This window comes from Argiope bruennichi, chromosome X1, assembly GCF_947563725.1.
Source record: "Argiope bruennichi chromosome X1, qqArgBrue1.1, whole genome shotgun sequence".
Taxonomy (NCBI): Eukaryota; Metazoa; Arthropoda; class Arachnida; order Araneae; family Araneidae; genus Argiope; species Argiope bruennichi.
The window spans coordinates 111339424-111357753 of NC_079162.1; the positions used below are offsets into that span (position 1 = coordinate 111339424).

Sequence of the window (18330 nt, forward strand, 5' to 3'; positions counted from 1 at the left end):
AAAACTAAGATATACTAATGCTTTCGGTGTTAAATTTTAAAAATTCCTAAATAGCATTATATAAATAAAATGTATGTTTTTCAACAATAATGCATTTAAAAAGAAATATAAAGCTTAATAAATGTTTATTTAAATAGAAATGATTTTTAATATTTAAAAGAAAATTGAAATCATAAGCTCAAATTTCCATTTATCTCATGTATTAACATATTTGATGTTTTAATTATTTTATAAATAAGCAGTTTTAACCACAGATATGTAATTTTTATCTTAGAAAAAGAATGGACATTAAATTCATAAGTAAAATTTGGAACGAAAATTTTTCAAAAAGTTAAAATACAATTATCGAAATTATATAGAAAAAATTATAATAAATTTATCTATGATTTTAGATTATTTATGAAAAATATATAAAACATCATTTATTATTAATCAATTGCTATTAACCTATAATAATATTTTTATTTGATATATGGATGTATTTAATTTTATTTGAAAATAACTAATTTTTTTCTTCATATCATTCTTTCTTGTTGGGCTTTTTTGTTGCTGTTGTTGTTATTTTCTCCTGTTTGGCTTTATCTGCGTTCATCAAGAAAGTATCAGATATTGTTTCACTTATCTTCCTGTTTTTAGGCCGTTTTTTTATGATGTTTTATTGTTGTAGCGTGTTTCTAGCTTGTCAGCTTTTTTCTTTAGCTGCCGTCTTGTATAACAATAAAGCCAATTTTAAATTGCGTTTTTTTTTTTTTTTTTTTTTTTTTTTTTTTTAAGTTTTTTGTTAAACGAGTGCTTCTGGAAATGAATAATCTGATTGTTCAAAAAATATTAATTTTACTATCATTTTACTATTTATTTATTTATTACTTTTACTATTTATTTATTTATTACTTTTACTATTTATTATTATTTTCATTAGCGGTTTGAAATAGTGTACACAAATTCTCTATCCTCAATATTACCGTTTCATATTCATATAAATTTAACAATTCTTTATTCAAAAAGTTTTCTCTATTTTTAAAAAAAAATATTTTTATGAATTAAAAAAAAATAAGTTTGAAATAATTAGTTATTCATCTGAAATAAAAAATAAGCGATTTTTAAAGTACATTAATTTTTTTAATAAGAAAATTTTTGAAAAAATAAAACAGACATAGCGGACAAAAAGTGTTATAAAAATCAAAATATTTTTTTTATAATTTTTAATTTTGAATCCAAATTAACCAAAAGGAAATTCTTATTATAATTTTATTTTAATATTAAGTTAGTAGAAAATTAAAGGATTCGAGAAAAATTCAAAAAATTCAGTTCGAATTACTCAAGCTCTAATATTGTTTATCTAACAGAAGAGATTGAATTGATTTTATGCTAGGCACTCTCTTATATACTTTTTACACGTTTTTATTGAACATGACATGTTTCATAAATGTAAAGATAGAATTTTGAAACAGATTTTTCACTCATTACTTGTAGAAATTTCTAAAATCTTGTACATTTGAGTTTCCGAATGCAAAAAAGTAATTAATATTTTCAGGACTTTATCTTCAAATTAGTGAATTAATTATTATAAAATTTTGATTTAATATGAGTGGCGCCATCTAATAATGAGTCTAAAGAATAATTAATTTTAAAATTGCATAATATTCATAATAACGAATTATGTATTAAAGAATAAAATGTGGAAATTATTAATAAAATGTGGGCTATAAAAAATTAAGACCCGCTTTTATTGGTGTACTAAAAGGTAGAAAAGTATTATTTTTTTAATCAAAATTATGGACCTCAAAACTAATACGTAAAAACATAAAAAACATACGTAAAAACTTTGAAAACGATGCTTTTAAGTAATTATGCGACAGTAAATATCATAAGGAATAAAATCCAATAATAAGGAATAACATTCCTGTGTGTCATATTGTCATCGAATCATCGCTTCTCAAACTTATAAATTGAAATTAAGTCTTTTAATACATTATAATTTGACATTAAAATTATACATGATCCACGAATGCTTCAAACATTTTATGAATTCTTATTTAAAATGGTAAAAGCATATTCTTGCAATTGGATGTGTCATCTAATTACATAAAGCAAAATAGCTAAGGGGTTAAAAATGAAACATACAAATTAATCCCATTAAAATTCAATTTGCTTAGGGTATACCATCAGGGTCTCATGCTTTTGTTTCGATGTTCATATTTTTCATTTAAAAAATTCTACATTTTGTGCATAAGCAAATGCATATTTAATTATTTTAATGATTTTGCTTTCAAATGCATTTAATGCGGTTTTGAAAACATCAAAGAAATTTAACTCAAGTATCCATTAAAATTCTATTTCGCTAACTGAGATGGAATATAATGGTTTTTCTTCTGTCAAATAGAATAAATATGTAATTTTATGTTTCTAATATGTTTCTAACATTATGCTTCCATGTCTAATCTTTAATTCTTGCATATTCCCTTGAAAAGTTCATAATTCTATATCAAGAAATCCGTCCGTGGCCCCTTTTTAGAATGAAAGCATACTGTTAGGAACAAATCTTTCAACCTGTCTTCCCTTCAAACTTAAGCTCTAAATATTCAGTGGCATCCCCGCTCTTTCATAAACCGATTTACATACTCCTGCCTTGTGGCACGCTCGAATCGATCCCTTTTGAAAACTCACGGACCCTTCAAAGGTTTTGGAATGGCAGGACTTGGAACTACGCCAGGGGGAACGGACACTACGCAAAATATGCGTGCGAACATTGAATGACCCTTAAACGTGTGTTTCCAACATGTTCCGCTTCATGATATATCTTTACAACCGTTTAGGAAAACCCGTCAACCCTTTTTCCACGCATGCTAATTTTGAATGGGGGAAAAATCGAGTTAATGGCATATGCCGTCCACTCCATCAGAGCTGGCATTTTCCATCCACTCTCTGATTCCTTTTCGTATTTATTGATCCAGGGTTTAACAGTGGATTTCGGGAGAGTGAATCTTTGGGGAATCAAGACAGGTTGAAATTAATTTTACGTCCTCTGTGGTAAATGCAGATCAGAGACTCATTAGTTGAGTATTCTTTGGCTCATAACCAAATTCCCGTTATGCTAATTTAGTGAATGGAACGAGGGGAGAAGGGGATTCTTCTCTGCCTTCAGGATCGTTTCTTATTTTTTTTTATTGCCTATCTCCCCAAGAAGGGAAGGGGATTCAGATCTGGCTGCAGAAACATTCGTTTCCTGGCTTCCCATTCATTCTCCCATCTAATCTTCTTGCACTGTCCTCAGCGTGAATTAACGCACACAGATGCATGTAGCGAATGAAGTTATCAGTTGAATGAATTCGGTCATTGAGGTACGCTAACGTGATTTGTAATTGCGTATTAAGAAAAATAAAATCAAAAGAAGTTCCAGTACGATAATTCCATTTATGGTTCATATAATAGAAATGTGTCTGGGCCTTTTTTTATGTATGTTTTTACTGTCGTTTTAAAGATTTAATGCACATTTTTCATTTTGCTTCAATTAAATCATTTGTGTTTTGGGCCTTCTGGCAGGATTCTATGCAGGATCTATTAGCTTATGCTTTTGAAGTGGTTTTATTCTAAATGACCTGCATAGTGTCTCACGACGTTTCTTTGCAATTAGTCGTATAGTTTTTCAGCAAAGAGCCAGTTTTTTTCCGACAACAAAGGAAGTGTTTTTCAATTTTATTTAATACACAAATCGATATACTCACTGTCATTTTTCTTGATCCAGGATACAATTTTTGGGAAAGAAGGCATTATATTATTTTTAAATATTTGATTTTTTGAAATTATGAATCTTTTATTTTTATCTAATTAGGCAAATAACCTGGCTGGAATAAAGAATCCTAATCTTCACTGTATTCATTTTTTTTTATTATAGATGCACATCCTACTTATTCTCAAATAAATCACGGTAAAGTAAAATCATTTGATGTTCGTCCGGTCAAAAAAAAATCATTTTTAAAAAAAATGGAAACTTGATATATTAGGCAAGGTTTGTTAGTCGATTATTTTAAATATCTTTTGCTTCAAAGAGAAAAAAAAATTACATTATTTTGGTTTCAAAAATCGATTTAATCACTTTTTTCAGTAAATTGTTAAAATGATGTCATAATCGATTTGTATTATTATTATAGCTTTTTAAAAACTCTTTTGTCAATGGATTAAAACGTGAAAAAAATTCAAAATTCTAGAGAAGAAAAAATATTGTAAAATTCTGAGACGCAATAAGAAAAGGCTATGAAGACAATAAGAAAGGTAATGAAGCTACAAAAGAAAAATGCCGAAAATTCATTATTTAAAAATAAAAATATCTTGTAAATGCGATAATGATTCTCGTTAAATTAAAGCTTTTCTATTTGCGCCTCATGCTCTTATTATTTTCTATTTTGAGCCCAGCAGATTTTTGATTAAAAAAAAATTATTATTCCGTTTTAACGAGCTGAACAGAGCGCTCTTGCGAAAATATTTTTTTTTAGATTTAATATTTTCCAAATAAATACAGAGAAAACTTCTCCTTACTCTCTCATTCCTAAGGTTTCGCTCATTTGAGATTTTTTTCTGCTTTCTACCTCTGAAAAGAAATTATTATTTTTTTATAGAATAAAATATTAATTAATTGAAAGTTTGAGTGCTTTAAATTTCAAATATAAAAAGTACAAATCTTTTTCTTTTTCCTCTCCCCGAAAAAAAAATCAATGAAATCTTAATTGGCGCTGAAATAAATGTATTTAAAATTTTTAAAAAAATTATTTCTCTTTGCATGTCTAAAAGAATTGATTGATTTTTTATTTCTGATTATTTAAAATAGTTTTCGCACAGTTTTAATTATAATTTAAAACATATAATTTAAAAACTATTTTGATGTTAGTTTTTTTTTATCTTTCCTTTATAAATTCATGCATGGAAGGCAGATGTTACAGTGTTTTTGTTATTTATCTCAGATTTTTAAAGGTAACTGAAAGGAAAAGAAAAATCGTTTGCTTGGAAAAGATGCCCAGCTGCTTTCAGTGATGTCCAGATATTTTTTTATGTAATTTTCAGTAACCTGAATTCACAAGAAAAAAATTATTCCTTGGCAGGTGGTCGGACTGGTCCTGTGGTTAGTACGTAGCTTGTCTAATAATTATCATTAATTATTTTTTCCTGTTATGAATATAAAATACAATAGATTTTTTTTTGTCAGCCTGCGTAGAGTGTCGTAAAAATTCGAAAATGAGAAGGTCATAAATATGCTTTAAAAATAACATTGTTGACTTCACTTTTTACGTTCTTTGTTTGTTTATTATTTTTTATTACGTTTATTAAGCGTAAACGGTAAAGTAGTCCCTCATTGTAGATATTTATACTTTGGTAAACAGTTGCTTGGTTTGTACTTGTAGTTTAGATGAAGGCATTAATCTTTCATTATCTATATAAAATCTCGGAATATATTTTCAATCACTTTTATGTGTAAGGTTTGCGAAAAAAATTTAAATATTTCTGCAAAGCTACGAATTTCTGTTTATATTCAACGATATCGTAGCATCGCTTGCGAAATTATGTGGAATAAATGAGACTTTATTTTTACGTTGAGCCGAACATGCAAGATTAATTTATTTCTAGTAATCAACTATTTTGAAATCTTTCCACAATCGATTCTATGTTAGATGGTGTGTGTTTTTTGTCATCTGTTGAGAATCATAGTAGCTGAAGTTCAAAATTCATGAATGAAGAAAAAGTAGCGCTTGAAACGTTCATTGTTTCCTGTATGACGTTTGTCGCCCTCTAGTAGCTAGAGGTTGAGATATCTTTTCGCTTTTTTCATACTTGAAAAAAGATTCATTTATGTACTTAACTCGAATGTCGATTATTTTTTCCTGCTTTGCCATTGTTGTTCTCAACTGGCACTTAATAAGGCACAGATTTTTTAACATTCTCAATTGCATAATTTTATCCTTAAAATTGCAAAATACTGCAAAGAAATTTTTAAATTTTTATGTTTGCTTCTACTATCTTATTATTTGCCACTTTGTCCTTAAAATGAGTCGTCATTTTTATTTGTCATACAGTAATTTACTGATGCATGGACATTACGTAATTTTTGTATCAAATTATAATTCTCATAAGGATTTTAATTTTTAAATTGAGAAATACGATAAGCCGACCTAAGTACAACATAAAAGTGAATCACTTCGTTTAGCTAAAGATTAACGACAAGCGGCAGAAAATACCTAATGAAAATTCGTACTTTTGAAAGTTTGTGTAAAATTTTATTTTTATTTTAAATTCATAATTTGAAATTAACACTTCAATGAATGTAATTGAATACTTCTTTTTTCCTTTTCTTAAGCACTTTCGTTAGTACGTAAGATTCCAATTTTGCATTTCTAAGATAATTAATACGTATTTTAATTTAAACAGAGATTGAATTATTTTTATTTTCTAATTTTATAGAACCGTTTGAAAATAAAAATTTAATTTCGAACTCGAGATTTCCCAAATAGTGGAAACTCTGAGACGACTTATATTTCCCGTCAGGGGTGGACAGTGCTTAGTAGCTCTCAATTGTGATTTATTAAATATTGTTGAAGTTATTCCTTTTTTCAAATCAAGGGAAACTGCTCATAGCAAAGGTCTAAGAAGTTATTTGCAGGGTCCTGGCTAATTGCACTTATTTGTTCACAAATTTTCGGTAACTGCTGTCTTCAAACATTTTGAAAAAGAAATTCAATTAGCATTTTTTTAATCAAATAATTTTTAGTTAATAGTTTCTGTATCTGTTTACGAAGGACAAAATTCTACTATGTTTAAAAAATTTAAAAAAATAAAAAATTAAATTAAATTAAAAAATTTTAAAAAAAATTCTTTATTTTCAAATATTAAATTGTCAAATAACTATGATTTTCTCTGTCATCGTTTAAAGAGTACTATTTGCTGTTTTTTTCCTACGCTTTTAAATAACCAATGCGGTTTTCTTTTGCTTGTAGACATCAAAAACTCACAAACACAGGTCTATTATTAGATTTTTCGGCAGTTAAATCTTACAGTTCTTTTTCCGGATTTTTTTGTGTTTGATATTTTTTCAATCCGTCAAAAGTTTTATAGATTGGGGGAAAGGCTGAGGCAGGTTCTTGATGTTTTCGTTTATATAGTAAATTCCCAATTATCTGCATAACGGGTGGTGCTGCAGCCGCAGATAATTCGTAAAATTGCTAAAAAAATGCAGTGTTCAAAATAAAATTGCATTTAAACTTTTTTACAGCATTGAGTTTGCATATATAATTATGACTTAACAAAAAAAAAGAAATTCTTATATTTAAAAAATGTTTGATTTACTTATTTTACAAAAAAAAAAAAAGTAGGGGGGGGGAAAAAGGAAAGAAATGAAAGAAAGAATTAAAAAAAAAAGCTGCTAGTTGTTGTTATTGTTTTGTTGAAACATCTCATTTTTGTTTGTGCTTCAAATCTTTTAACAAGACTTTGAAGTTAACAAGCACGGATAATCGATAGTTTATCCGTGGTGTGATGGTTTATCAAATCTATTAAAACTTGAAATCCATTAAACCTTTTCATATCTAATAAACCTTGAAATAAAATCGCCAAAAAATACTTTTCATGAGTATCCAGATAAGAAAAAGTATCTAAATTATTTTTGCTTTATTCAAAAATAACTGAAATATTGTTGATTTATTTAAACTGTATTGAATTATTGGGTTTTTTTTTTTTGTTTAATTATTCACTCAAAAATATTTTTCAATACATGAAATAAAACTGGAAAAAAAGAATAACTGCGCAGTAAATAATTTTTAAAAAATGTAAGAAGCGTTCTGTTGACTACTACATGTTCTTTAGATTCATTAAGCTTTAACAAAAAAGGATTCATAACTATTTGAAATAGTATGATTCATATTTATTATACATTGCGAGTCATCCTTATTTCTGATCACTTACGAAATCATCTTCCAGATAAAAAATGTTTTGTCATGTGGCTTGATTCATTTGACAGAAGATGAATATTTTGTTCAGAAACCAAATATTTCAACTCATTTCTTTGAAAAATGAAATCATTGTTTCTCATGGTATTTTGGTTTGTTTTCAAATGCGTTATACATTAGCAGCAGATTTTAAAATAAAAAATTTTTCAAGGAAAAATTATGTTTGCACGCAGCCCATGATTTTGAAATATTTGAATTCTAAGAATTGCAAAAAGTTCATCTAAAAGTCAGTATTTTATTCTAAACATGAATGAATGGGTTTAATTTAGTGATATGAGCACTATGTTGCTCATTAATTTAGCTTTAGTTTTTATTTCTGGCATAAGTCATTTCAATTAATAATAGTTTAATATTCATACTAATTTCGTATTAATAATCTTAAATAATTTTAAAAGTTTAATATATTAAGTTTAGCCAATTGTTTATTCATTTATAATTTACATAGTAATGTTTAATAACCTAGATGTAGTATTTAATTATCTTAGAAATTTAATTAATTTTTTTTATATATAGTTTCTTGATCGTGAAACAATTCTTTAAAGGTATTGATTCTACTCATCACTAGTTTGTACATATTTTTGTTCAATTTTTGTTTGTAAAGATGGTGCTTTGTAACCTATTTTTCTCTTTCTTCGTAATTGTGTACAGTTACAGCTGAACAGCAACTGTGCAGTGAACTTGTTTACAGTTGCTGTTCAGCTGTACAGTGAACTTGTGTACAGTTGCTGTTCAGCTGTACAGTGAACTTGTGTACAGTTGCTGTTCAGCTGTACAGTTGTCCAATCCTGTTGTCAGTACAATATTTTACTATTTTGAGAACTTTACTACCAATTTATAGATAAATTTTAGTTTAATTTAGACTATATATAAAACGTGCCATTTGGTTCTGAATTTGTAAAAAAATTGTTTGGGAAATTTCGCAATATATATAATAATTTTAAAATATGTTCTGAACTGAAAGAGAAATAATAATAAAAATATTGTCTTAAATTATTCTTTTATAGCATAATAAAAAAACTTATTTTTTAAATTAAAATCTGGAATCTAAAACTTAATTTCAAGTGCAAAGCGCTGAAATTATTACTGTAAGAAATTTAAGCCACAATAAATATCATTAGAAAAATTTCCTAGGTATTCATTAGAGTTTGAAAATATATATTAAGAAAGATGAAAATTCCATTTCCATTAGGATATTTTTATTTAGGATATTTTCCAAAATTCTGTTTAAAAGTTATTTTCTACTTTTCTAGTGGAAGCATATTTTTAAAAACTATTTAATTCAGATTATGTAATTTTAAATAACTGTAGCAAATAATACATCACCTCAACCTCCTCATTCGTAGTAACTTTCCTACTCGGTGAATCTTCACTGAAAGCCGAAAATAAAAAAGGATGCAAAAAGATTGTAGGAAGAGGTGGTAAACAATTAAGCGGAATTGGAACAGAGGAGTTACAGAAAATCTTCAAACGCTGCGACAGTCGGCGACGTAATAAAGTAGAGCAATAACGCGACATCTCAGCAATACGCACCACTTCCAGAACAAACGGTGTTTTCTCAGTAAGGTCAGTGATACACTCAGCGAAGAACAAATCCTTTTCTTTTTTGGCACACATAACCATTTTTATTTTCTTTTAGTTTCTTCAGTTTCTTTTTTTCTCTGCTGATTTTTATTGGCGCTGGGGCATCTTGATATTGCAAAGTTACGGTTCTGAAGTAAATGATGGGGTGTAATCATCGCGAAATGGAAGGGTAAACAGCAGGAAGTGTGCTTGCTGAAGAATATTTATAGTCTATTTTCGCGTTACTTTCTAGCACCCCATTCTTGTTTTCAGTTTGATGTATATCCTTTTGAAAAGGAAACCCTCCCCCCCCCCCCTGTTTTTTTTTTTTAACGGAAAATGGTGGGAAACAGTCTGCATACTAACATTAAAAGAAAGAAAACTTGTCGTTTTCTTAGAAGGATTTGAATCATTTTGGCTTTTTCTATGGCATCATCATTTTACCAACTCTTGTTATGTTCGATTGCCACGTCTCTGTATTACTTCGTATTCTTGAATGGAATTATACCAATGTGTATTCGTTTTCCCTTTATTGATATAATAAAATTTAAACATTATCAAGTTTTATTTATTGAGACACGTCAAAACGGTTTTTTTTTTTTTTCATCGCAGATGTTTTCTGAAATCGAAAAGTGTTAACACCATTCTGCCAAGGGCATACGGAGCAGATGTTTCTGGAACGTGTCTTATTTCGTTCAGTAACTGAAAATGATTATGCCTTTAGTGATATTTAATGAAGAAATAAGAGTTGCATCTTCTCCTAGTTTTTTAAATTTATTTTCTAAATACAAGGTCAGGTATTTTTAGTTACTATCTACTCACCCATGTAGCAAATACAATCAGCAAGTCTAACTTCGGATAATAATCTGATTTTCATGTCTGTATAAATAATCATTTTTGTATATATTGTCTTTTAATGTAAACCTTATAATGTGGTTTTGCTAAATTGACATTGACAATTACGTTTCATAATTTATCAATAATTTAACATGATGCATGCGTGGGATTCATGGTTTGAAAATTACTTTTTCCTCTTTTTTCTTTTTTTAATTCTTATAAAGAGCTACGTCCTAGTATGTATTTATGAATTCCTTTTTGTTACAGGTGATTCGAGATGTGATCGATTCAGGCCAATGCGGGATCACCCCACAAGGATTTGCCAAACAGGTTGCGATGTCGACAGGATTCCTGGAACATGTGGGTGTTGTGGATGTCCATGAATTGGCATCGGTCATCAGAAGCAGAAATGAAAGTGTGAGTCTTAGAATTTAATCAGTATGAAGCTCTTATGATAGTAAAATATTCAATCAGTATGAAACTTACAAAACTACCTTTTTCAACCATATAAGGTACATTCTAAGTAAATTTATTCTACATCGGTTTAAGCAGTTATTTTTAAAAAAACTACATGTCATTTAATAATCCCAACTCCATTTCATTAAACTCCAGAGAATCAGCAAGAGTCAATTCTAAACTTTTAAACAGCTCAAAAGTTAATTTCATATCTCATTATTCAACAAACACCAGTCATATCAGTAAATTGAATAAGTGTATTGGTGATCACTTTTGACTTTTTTTTATCCTTTTAGAAAGCAAATAAATAATCAAACATCAGCAATCTATTTATTATAATATTATATTTGTTTATAAATTTACTTTTTTATATCTTTCTTGGTTCATTTATTTTCATGTAACGCAACGCAACGCAAAATATGAAATAATGGATAAAGTGCTTATAACAGCAGACTCATCATTTTCTGTTGCAGTAATTTGTATACATGTACACAAATAATAATTCTAAAATACCCTGTTTTTGACTTTGTTATTTATCTTGGAAGTTAAAATGCCGAGGAAAGAAAAAAAAAAGCATAAAAAATACTAGGAAATCATCTGCGTGTATCGTAAAACATGACAAAAACAGCTTATTTATCTCCTTCTATAACTGACAGAGGAAGAAAAAAATACTAGAACTAGAACAGATATAAAGAAAAGAAAAAAAAATACTAGAACTAGAACAGATATAAAGAACAGGAAAAAAAAATACTAGAACTAGAACAGATATAAAGAACAGGAAAAAAAAATACTGGAACTAGAACAGATATAAAGAACAGGAAAAAAAAATACTAGAATTAGAACAGATATAAAGAACAGGAAAAAAAAATACTAGAACTAGAACAGATATAAAGAACAGGAAAAAAAAATACTAGAACTAGAACAGATATAAAGAACAGGAAAAAAAAAATACTGGAACTAGAACAGATATAAAGAACAGGAAAAAAAATATTAGAACTAGAACTAAATACTAGTCCTAGAGCTAGAAAATATTAGAATAGATTATTTGTCCTTTTTGATTATTTCAATTCGTAATTCTGATATTGAAATTTAAAACTCCATAATAGTGCATAAGAATTAAGCTTTGATTTTTTATATAGGTCGAATTTTTCAGTTTATTGCATTATTTATTAATTTCCATTATATAACTACATAGGCATTTACAATGTAATTTTCTTTTGTGTTTAGCATATCTTTAATGACAAAGTTTCTGTCAGTTATTCTTGTGTTACGCATTGTCATTACTATTGTTCTTTTCAAATTCATTTGCTTGATGGAATTTTTTTTTTCTACTTAGGTTCTAATCATAGATGGTCGGTCTTTCATTGAACACAATTCCTGCCACATAGCCACAGCTGTCAATGTTTGCTGTTCAAAGATCGTAAAGAGACGTTTACAACAGGATAAAGTACGCAGTATTTTGCATTCTTTTAAAATTCCAAACATTTTTTGAATTTATTTGCAGTTAAATTTTAGATATTTGTGCAGTAGTTTTACTCATCGCTGCTGGCGAGTTACTTCATCTGTTAAGCATATTTCGAGTTATGGTTATATTATTAACGTTCAGCCTTCGAATTATTTATTTTTCTATAACATAATTCACTGGATGAAAAGAATGAAATAAATTTAAGCAACAATATTTGTTATCAGAATTTGATAAAGGATTTTGCAAAGTCAGGCAGATTGATATTTATGTTAATTTAGCTATAATTTATAAAACGGATTTCATCTAATGTTTAAACTGTCCTTTAGTTATGAAAATCTTCCATGTTTGATTTCCTTTCCTTGTTAAATAAGTATATTGTATTCACATTTTATGTCTGTGAGAAAATAGATGTTTCCTAGATGAAAATATAGATATGTATACATTTTATGGAATTTATTACCACGGAGTTCGCATTTCAGATTGGAAATTAATAAGCCAATAATGTATCCGTTCATTCATACGTTTGTTTACTATGGTTTAAAAAATAAAATTTTTTCAATTTACAAACGGTAGAATTTTGTACATTAAAGGTTTAGATTATTCTAATGTACTGTACTATACTTTTTATTGTATTACTGATTTACTGAAATAAAGTTTTTAACTATTAAAAAACAATTTACAATAAGCCATATCATTAGATTTTAAGTATTTTAATGACCGTGATTGTAACACTTTTTGTTCCGTATGCCTTTAAATATTCGAAATCTTGAAATATTAGAATGGAAAGTTATTCTACAGTGCAGTTGCGTCTAGATAAAACATCTACTACAAATAAACTAACTAAAGGCTATTACTGACAATGTGATCTTTTTTAAAGTTAAATTTCTGTATTTCAAAGCGCCTATTTGTTTTTGTTTCTATATTTAATCTGTAAAAAAATTTAAAACATTGAAATTAATATTTTAAAAAAGGCTAATGTTTTGGGTTACGTTTTATATATTAAACTATTTTAAAATACGATGATAATTGTTAAATGACATAAAAAAACTTCTGAATAATAATGATAGAAAGTGTAGTGTTTATTGTATAAACAGAGGAAATAAATGTTTTATTTTCCTGCAGCTGTCTGTGAAAGAATTGTTGATGCACACCTGCCACTGTGATGTAGACGAAAAGCTCGATGTTGTAGTTTACGATCAGTCATCCCGAGATGTTAAAAGCTTACCACTGGAAAGCTTCACTATCGTTCTTCTAAAGAAACTCCAGCTCACTTTCCGTAGTGTCAATTTATTAGCAGGTAATACATGAAATCAACACTTTATAAAATCATCCATACTTAGCAAATTATATTTATTTATTCATTGGTTTGAGTAAAGTGCATTTTTTACCATTTTTGGAAAAAATAAATTAAAAAGAGAGAGAGAGAAACACCTGTATAAATATCCAATGAACTAAATATTATTTATTGCAATAATAGCACGCAAGATTATTATATCTGTGTGTTCTTCTTCTTTGATTCTCATGTGATACGTTTCAAATGCAAAGAACCAATGACCTCGCAGGAGGAAAAAGTATGTGATGTCACAGCATAGTGTGAGACAACATCAATTAGATATCAGATGTCATACGCAGTTATGTTTGATATGATGTCACCTGAAGTATTAACTCCATTTAATTTGTTAGACACACATGAACGTTTATCAAATTATAAATATAAGCGAAATGAATGCATCTATAAAAGTTACTTTTAATTAATACTTGATTATAACATCAGTAAATCGAATAAAAAATTATTATATGAGTCCAAATGTCATTGATTTAAAATGAATTTGAGGGCCTTTAATAAAACGTCCCAAGCATTATTGTATTAAAACTGTTACTACAGGTTGCTGCGCTCTAGCTGACATATTTGCCCACCTAAACATGCAAAAAAAGAGAAATTTTACTCTGTTTATTGTTGACATTTTTCATGCATTTTCCGCTCGTGGCTTATATTCCAATCACTATATTATTCTCTAATTCTTATTAAATGTAAGTAATATTATGCAAATAGATGATAAACTGGGCCTTACAAAGACCAAAAAATTAAATTCATGCGCTCCTAGACAAAGAAATGATTATAAGCCTTTATCAATATTTTCTTAAGTTTTTATATCCAGATCCGAACATAATTAAGGCAAATGTAAACACACTTATTTAAAAAAAATGGGGGTTTTTTCGGTTAAAGAATCATTTAATTTTCACAGAAAGAGAGAGAGAAAAAAAAAAAAAAGGAAATTCCGTAATATTTATTAACTTGGATTTTAGCATTAATAATTCATTAACTTACATACTTACATACTAACGCATTTATAGCTATCGTTAAATGCATGTCGCAGTTCAATATTCATTTTCAAAGACGAAATCCGAAGAAAAATAACATTTTCGTTTTGAGGGACATTCGCCCCAGCTCGTAATGGTGAAACCAACCCTTATTTTCCCTTCTTTTTTACTAGGTATTTTTGAAAAGTTGCCTTCTTTATCAGTTTACTTTAAATAATTTGTAGTGCGTGGAGTTATTTTGCAGTCATGTTCTTGAAAAGGTAAAAATGAATTTTAGCGGTGAAGAGTGAATTTGTTTTATAATTCTACTAAGCAATATAAATCAGAATAAAATTATCTGAAATGTACAATTATTATTGCTTTTTAAAGATTTTTTTTATGTTTTTATTTAGAGAACTATTAATAATGTTTCAGATATATATATATTTATATTCATTCTTTTTTTTGAAAAAAATGGTGCTTTGTTTTTCTTAGTGGATATTTGATGTAATAGCATTTACTTTTGTCTTTCCTCAGGTGGATTTGATGATTTCCATGAGTGTTATCCAGACTTATGTGAGGATAAAACTCGAAAATGCCCACCCCTTACATCCCTTTCACAGCCCTGCTTGCCTATAGCTAATCAAGGTCCAACACGAATTTTGCCATTTCTGTACTTGGGTTCACAGTTCGATGCGATGAACAAAGAACTTCTTAAAGTAAGATTTTTCTTCAAATTTTTCTGAGGTCTACAAATACAGTGATGATATTCAATATTCACATTACATAACAATAAAATATTTCATAACATGGTATAATATCATATTGTAAAACACTCAGTATGTTAAAGAATTTTTTTAACTAGGTTTATAAAATTAAATTAAAAAAAACAAGTATTTTTTTAGGATTTTTATTCAAAATTTCCTTTGACTTCAATACGTTTATTACAGTAACTTAATGACGGCTCAAATTCCAGTTCGTATTCAGTTTGTGGTTTTGCTCCCAAAAGATCGCGATGGAGCTATTCGTATAGTCACAATGTTATCAAAATAGCACCCATTTAACTTCATTTCAAGTTTTCTTAGTAAAGAAAGGTCGAAGGGTGCTAAATCGGGTAAATACGGAAAATGATTTAACAAGAAAATGTTAATTTTGCCAAAAAATATTCGCAATGAGTTGCGACTATGAATTAGCATAAGCTTCTCTTTTGCACAAATCTTCGTACTGGATGGTTTCGAATCCTTTCTTCGCTCATGTTCAAAGATTCTGCCATCATTCTCAGTGATTCAAAATGATGATTTGCCTCGAAATCATGCACTTTTTCTATAATTTCAGATGTTTTTAATAAACTTGTCTTCAGGTGTACTTATCATCTGCAAGAATATTTGTTCCGCCCATAAATCGTTTGTGTCTAAGAAAAAAATTAGATTTACTTAAACAAAACTCGCCATAAAGTTGTTTAATTAAATAATACGTTTTATTTACATTTTTTCCATATCTTACATGTGATTCAATTACAGATCTTTATTTTCTTTTGAAAATTTAACATGAAATTAACTGCCCTTCTTTAAGAGCCATCTTGAGCTGTTTGGAGAATGATGCCAAAAGTAATTGAGCTTTATCTGTATCGCTTTAGATAATGAACAAATGCATTGAGATTTTGGCAGTATGTCAACTGACAGTTAAGATGTATCGAGCATGCACGATACATCTTATAGATGGCGTCATTATAGGTTGAGCTCTGGTGTTAATCTTAGAAATTGTTGTGACATATTACATATTATGTATGCAGTATTGTGTCACAAGGTATTGTACAGTATCATATCGTAACATATTGTATGTAATTGAATTGTATCTTATCATAAGATGTTGTACAATACTATATCCCAGTAAGCAATGTGCTAAACAATATTGTATGGTATCGTACTACAAAATGGTGTACAATATCAGAAAATCTTGTGCAGTTTTATATCATAGGTTTCTGTAAGATATTATAATATATCGTATCGTAAGATACTGTACAATATTGTATTATATGGTATCATAAGATGCTGTACAATATTGCATCATAAGATGCAGTACAATATTGCATCATAAGATGCAGTACAATATTGCATCATAAGATGCAGTACAATATTGCATCATAAGATGCAGTACAATATTGCATCATAAGATGCTGTACAATATTGCATCATAAGATGCTGTACAATATTGCATCATAAGATGCTGTACAATATTGCATCATAAGATGCTGTACAATATTGTAACATAAGATACTGTACGACTTTGTAAGAAATCTTGAGCCATCTTGAACTACTTGGAGAATGATGCCAAAAGGAATTAAGCTTTATTCAAAAATTAGGTCGTATTAATTAAATCCTTAATGTGTTTGTCTTTATATTAAGTTTCTTCTTCCTCTTTCTTTATAGGATTACAACATAACTTATGAACTAAATGTCAGTACGTCCTGTCCCCAGCCAGAGTTTGTCCCCGAAGGTCACTTCATGCGTATTCCTGTAAATGACACTTATAGTGAAAAGCTGCTTCCATACTTTCCAGAAGCTTTCAACTTCTTAGGTGAGTGGATTTAATTTATTTTCTTTTAAAAAAGCTTCTTTATATAAGAAGTTGTATATACTGTGCGTCTCAAAATTACATAGACAGGCAATTTTTTTCAAATAAAAAAAACTCAAAAAATGCCGCATTTAATCACGAAAAAAATAAGCAGCATATGGAATCTATACAGAAATATCATGCTTATGTATTAAAATACAGAAATACCATGCTTATGTATTAAAATACAGAAATATCATGCTTATGTATTAAAATACAGAAATATCATGCTTATGTATTAAAATACAGAAATATCATGTTTATATAACAGATTGAATTTAAACAATAAAATTCAAAATAATATGGAATGGTCTCAAAAGAATATGGACAATGAAACGATTCACTTTTATAACCATCGTATCAAAAAATTTGCATATTCTGCTTTCTGTAGATGTGTCGTAATCATTTCGAAATATAAAATCACTGTTCATTTTTCAATTTTCGTATAGTTGGAAAATGCTTCGTTCAATTATCTGCAGCTATTGTACTAAAATTTGACGTTTAACGGCTCAGAATGTAAAAATTTCTAACATTGTTAAATAAATGAATTGTGGAGAGACCTGAAATGTATGAAATTCCATCAAAAGGTAACAATACAATTGCAAAAAAAGCGTTCAGGTCGACCAAGAAAAACATCTTAGAGGGAAGATAGGGGGAATTTTGTGGGCAGTTTCACCCCAAGAGAAGTCTGTTCATGAAATTGTGAGGAGTTTAGCGTTACCGGTTTCGAGACCTACTGTTCACCATCGCATACAGTTCACTATCGTAGAATGTGTTGAACGTCAATGCTGAAATAGCAACATAGAATGGCACGCTTTCCTTTGGTTAAATAACATATACATTGGACGGATGGATAATTAAATGTTTTCTTCACTAATGAAAAAATTTTCAGTTTGCACGATCTTGATGGCTCCGCACATAATTTATATGATATTCAACGAGAGCCTCGCGAATTCTTCAATTGACAAAAAAGAAGGGGATTCTCTCATGGTGCAGAACTCGTTTTGATCCAGCGGAGCAACATATATTGGTTTTCTTAACGGTCGGCAATGCTTTGGGGTTTATCAAAATATCTTCAAAAGCCATCTACTTGCAACTGGAAACACT

At 28.5% G+C, this 18330-nt stretch overlaps 1 protein-coding gene across 9 annotated transcripts in view; it reads left to right on the forward strand.

Moving 5' to 3' along the window:
* The window catches only part of LOC129958294 (uncharacterized), a 165108-nt gene that overhangs the window by 139112 nt on the left and 7666 nt on the right, over window positions 1-18330 (forward strand). For 7 of the 9 annotated variants that reach the window (XM_056070674.1, XM_056070673.1, XM_056070675.1 and 4 more), the window contains exons 2-6: window positions 10656-10805; window positions 12181-12291; window positions 13432-13606; window positions 15148-15329; window positions 17040-17187. In XM_056070674.1, coding sequence (XP_055926649.1) covers window positions 10725-10805; window positions 12181-12291; window positions 13432-13606; window positions 15148-15329; window positions 17040-17187 — 697 coding nt within the window. In that variant the 5' untranslated portion in view covers window positions 10656-10724. Of the gene's footprint in view, window positions 1-4958; window positions 5121-10655; window positions 10806-12180; window positions 12292-13431; window positions 13607-15147; window positions 15330-17039; window positions 17188-18330 lie in introns of all 9 variants that reach the window. The other 2 variants (XM_056070676.1, XM_056070677.1) reach the window with 2 other exon arrangements.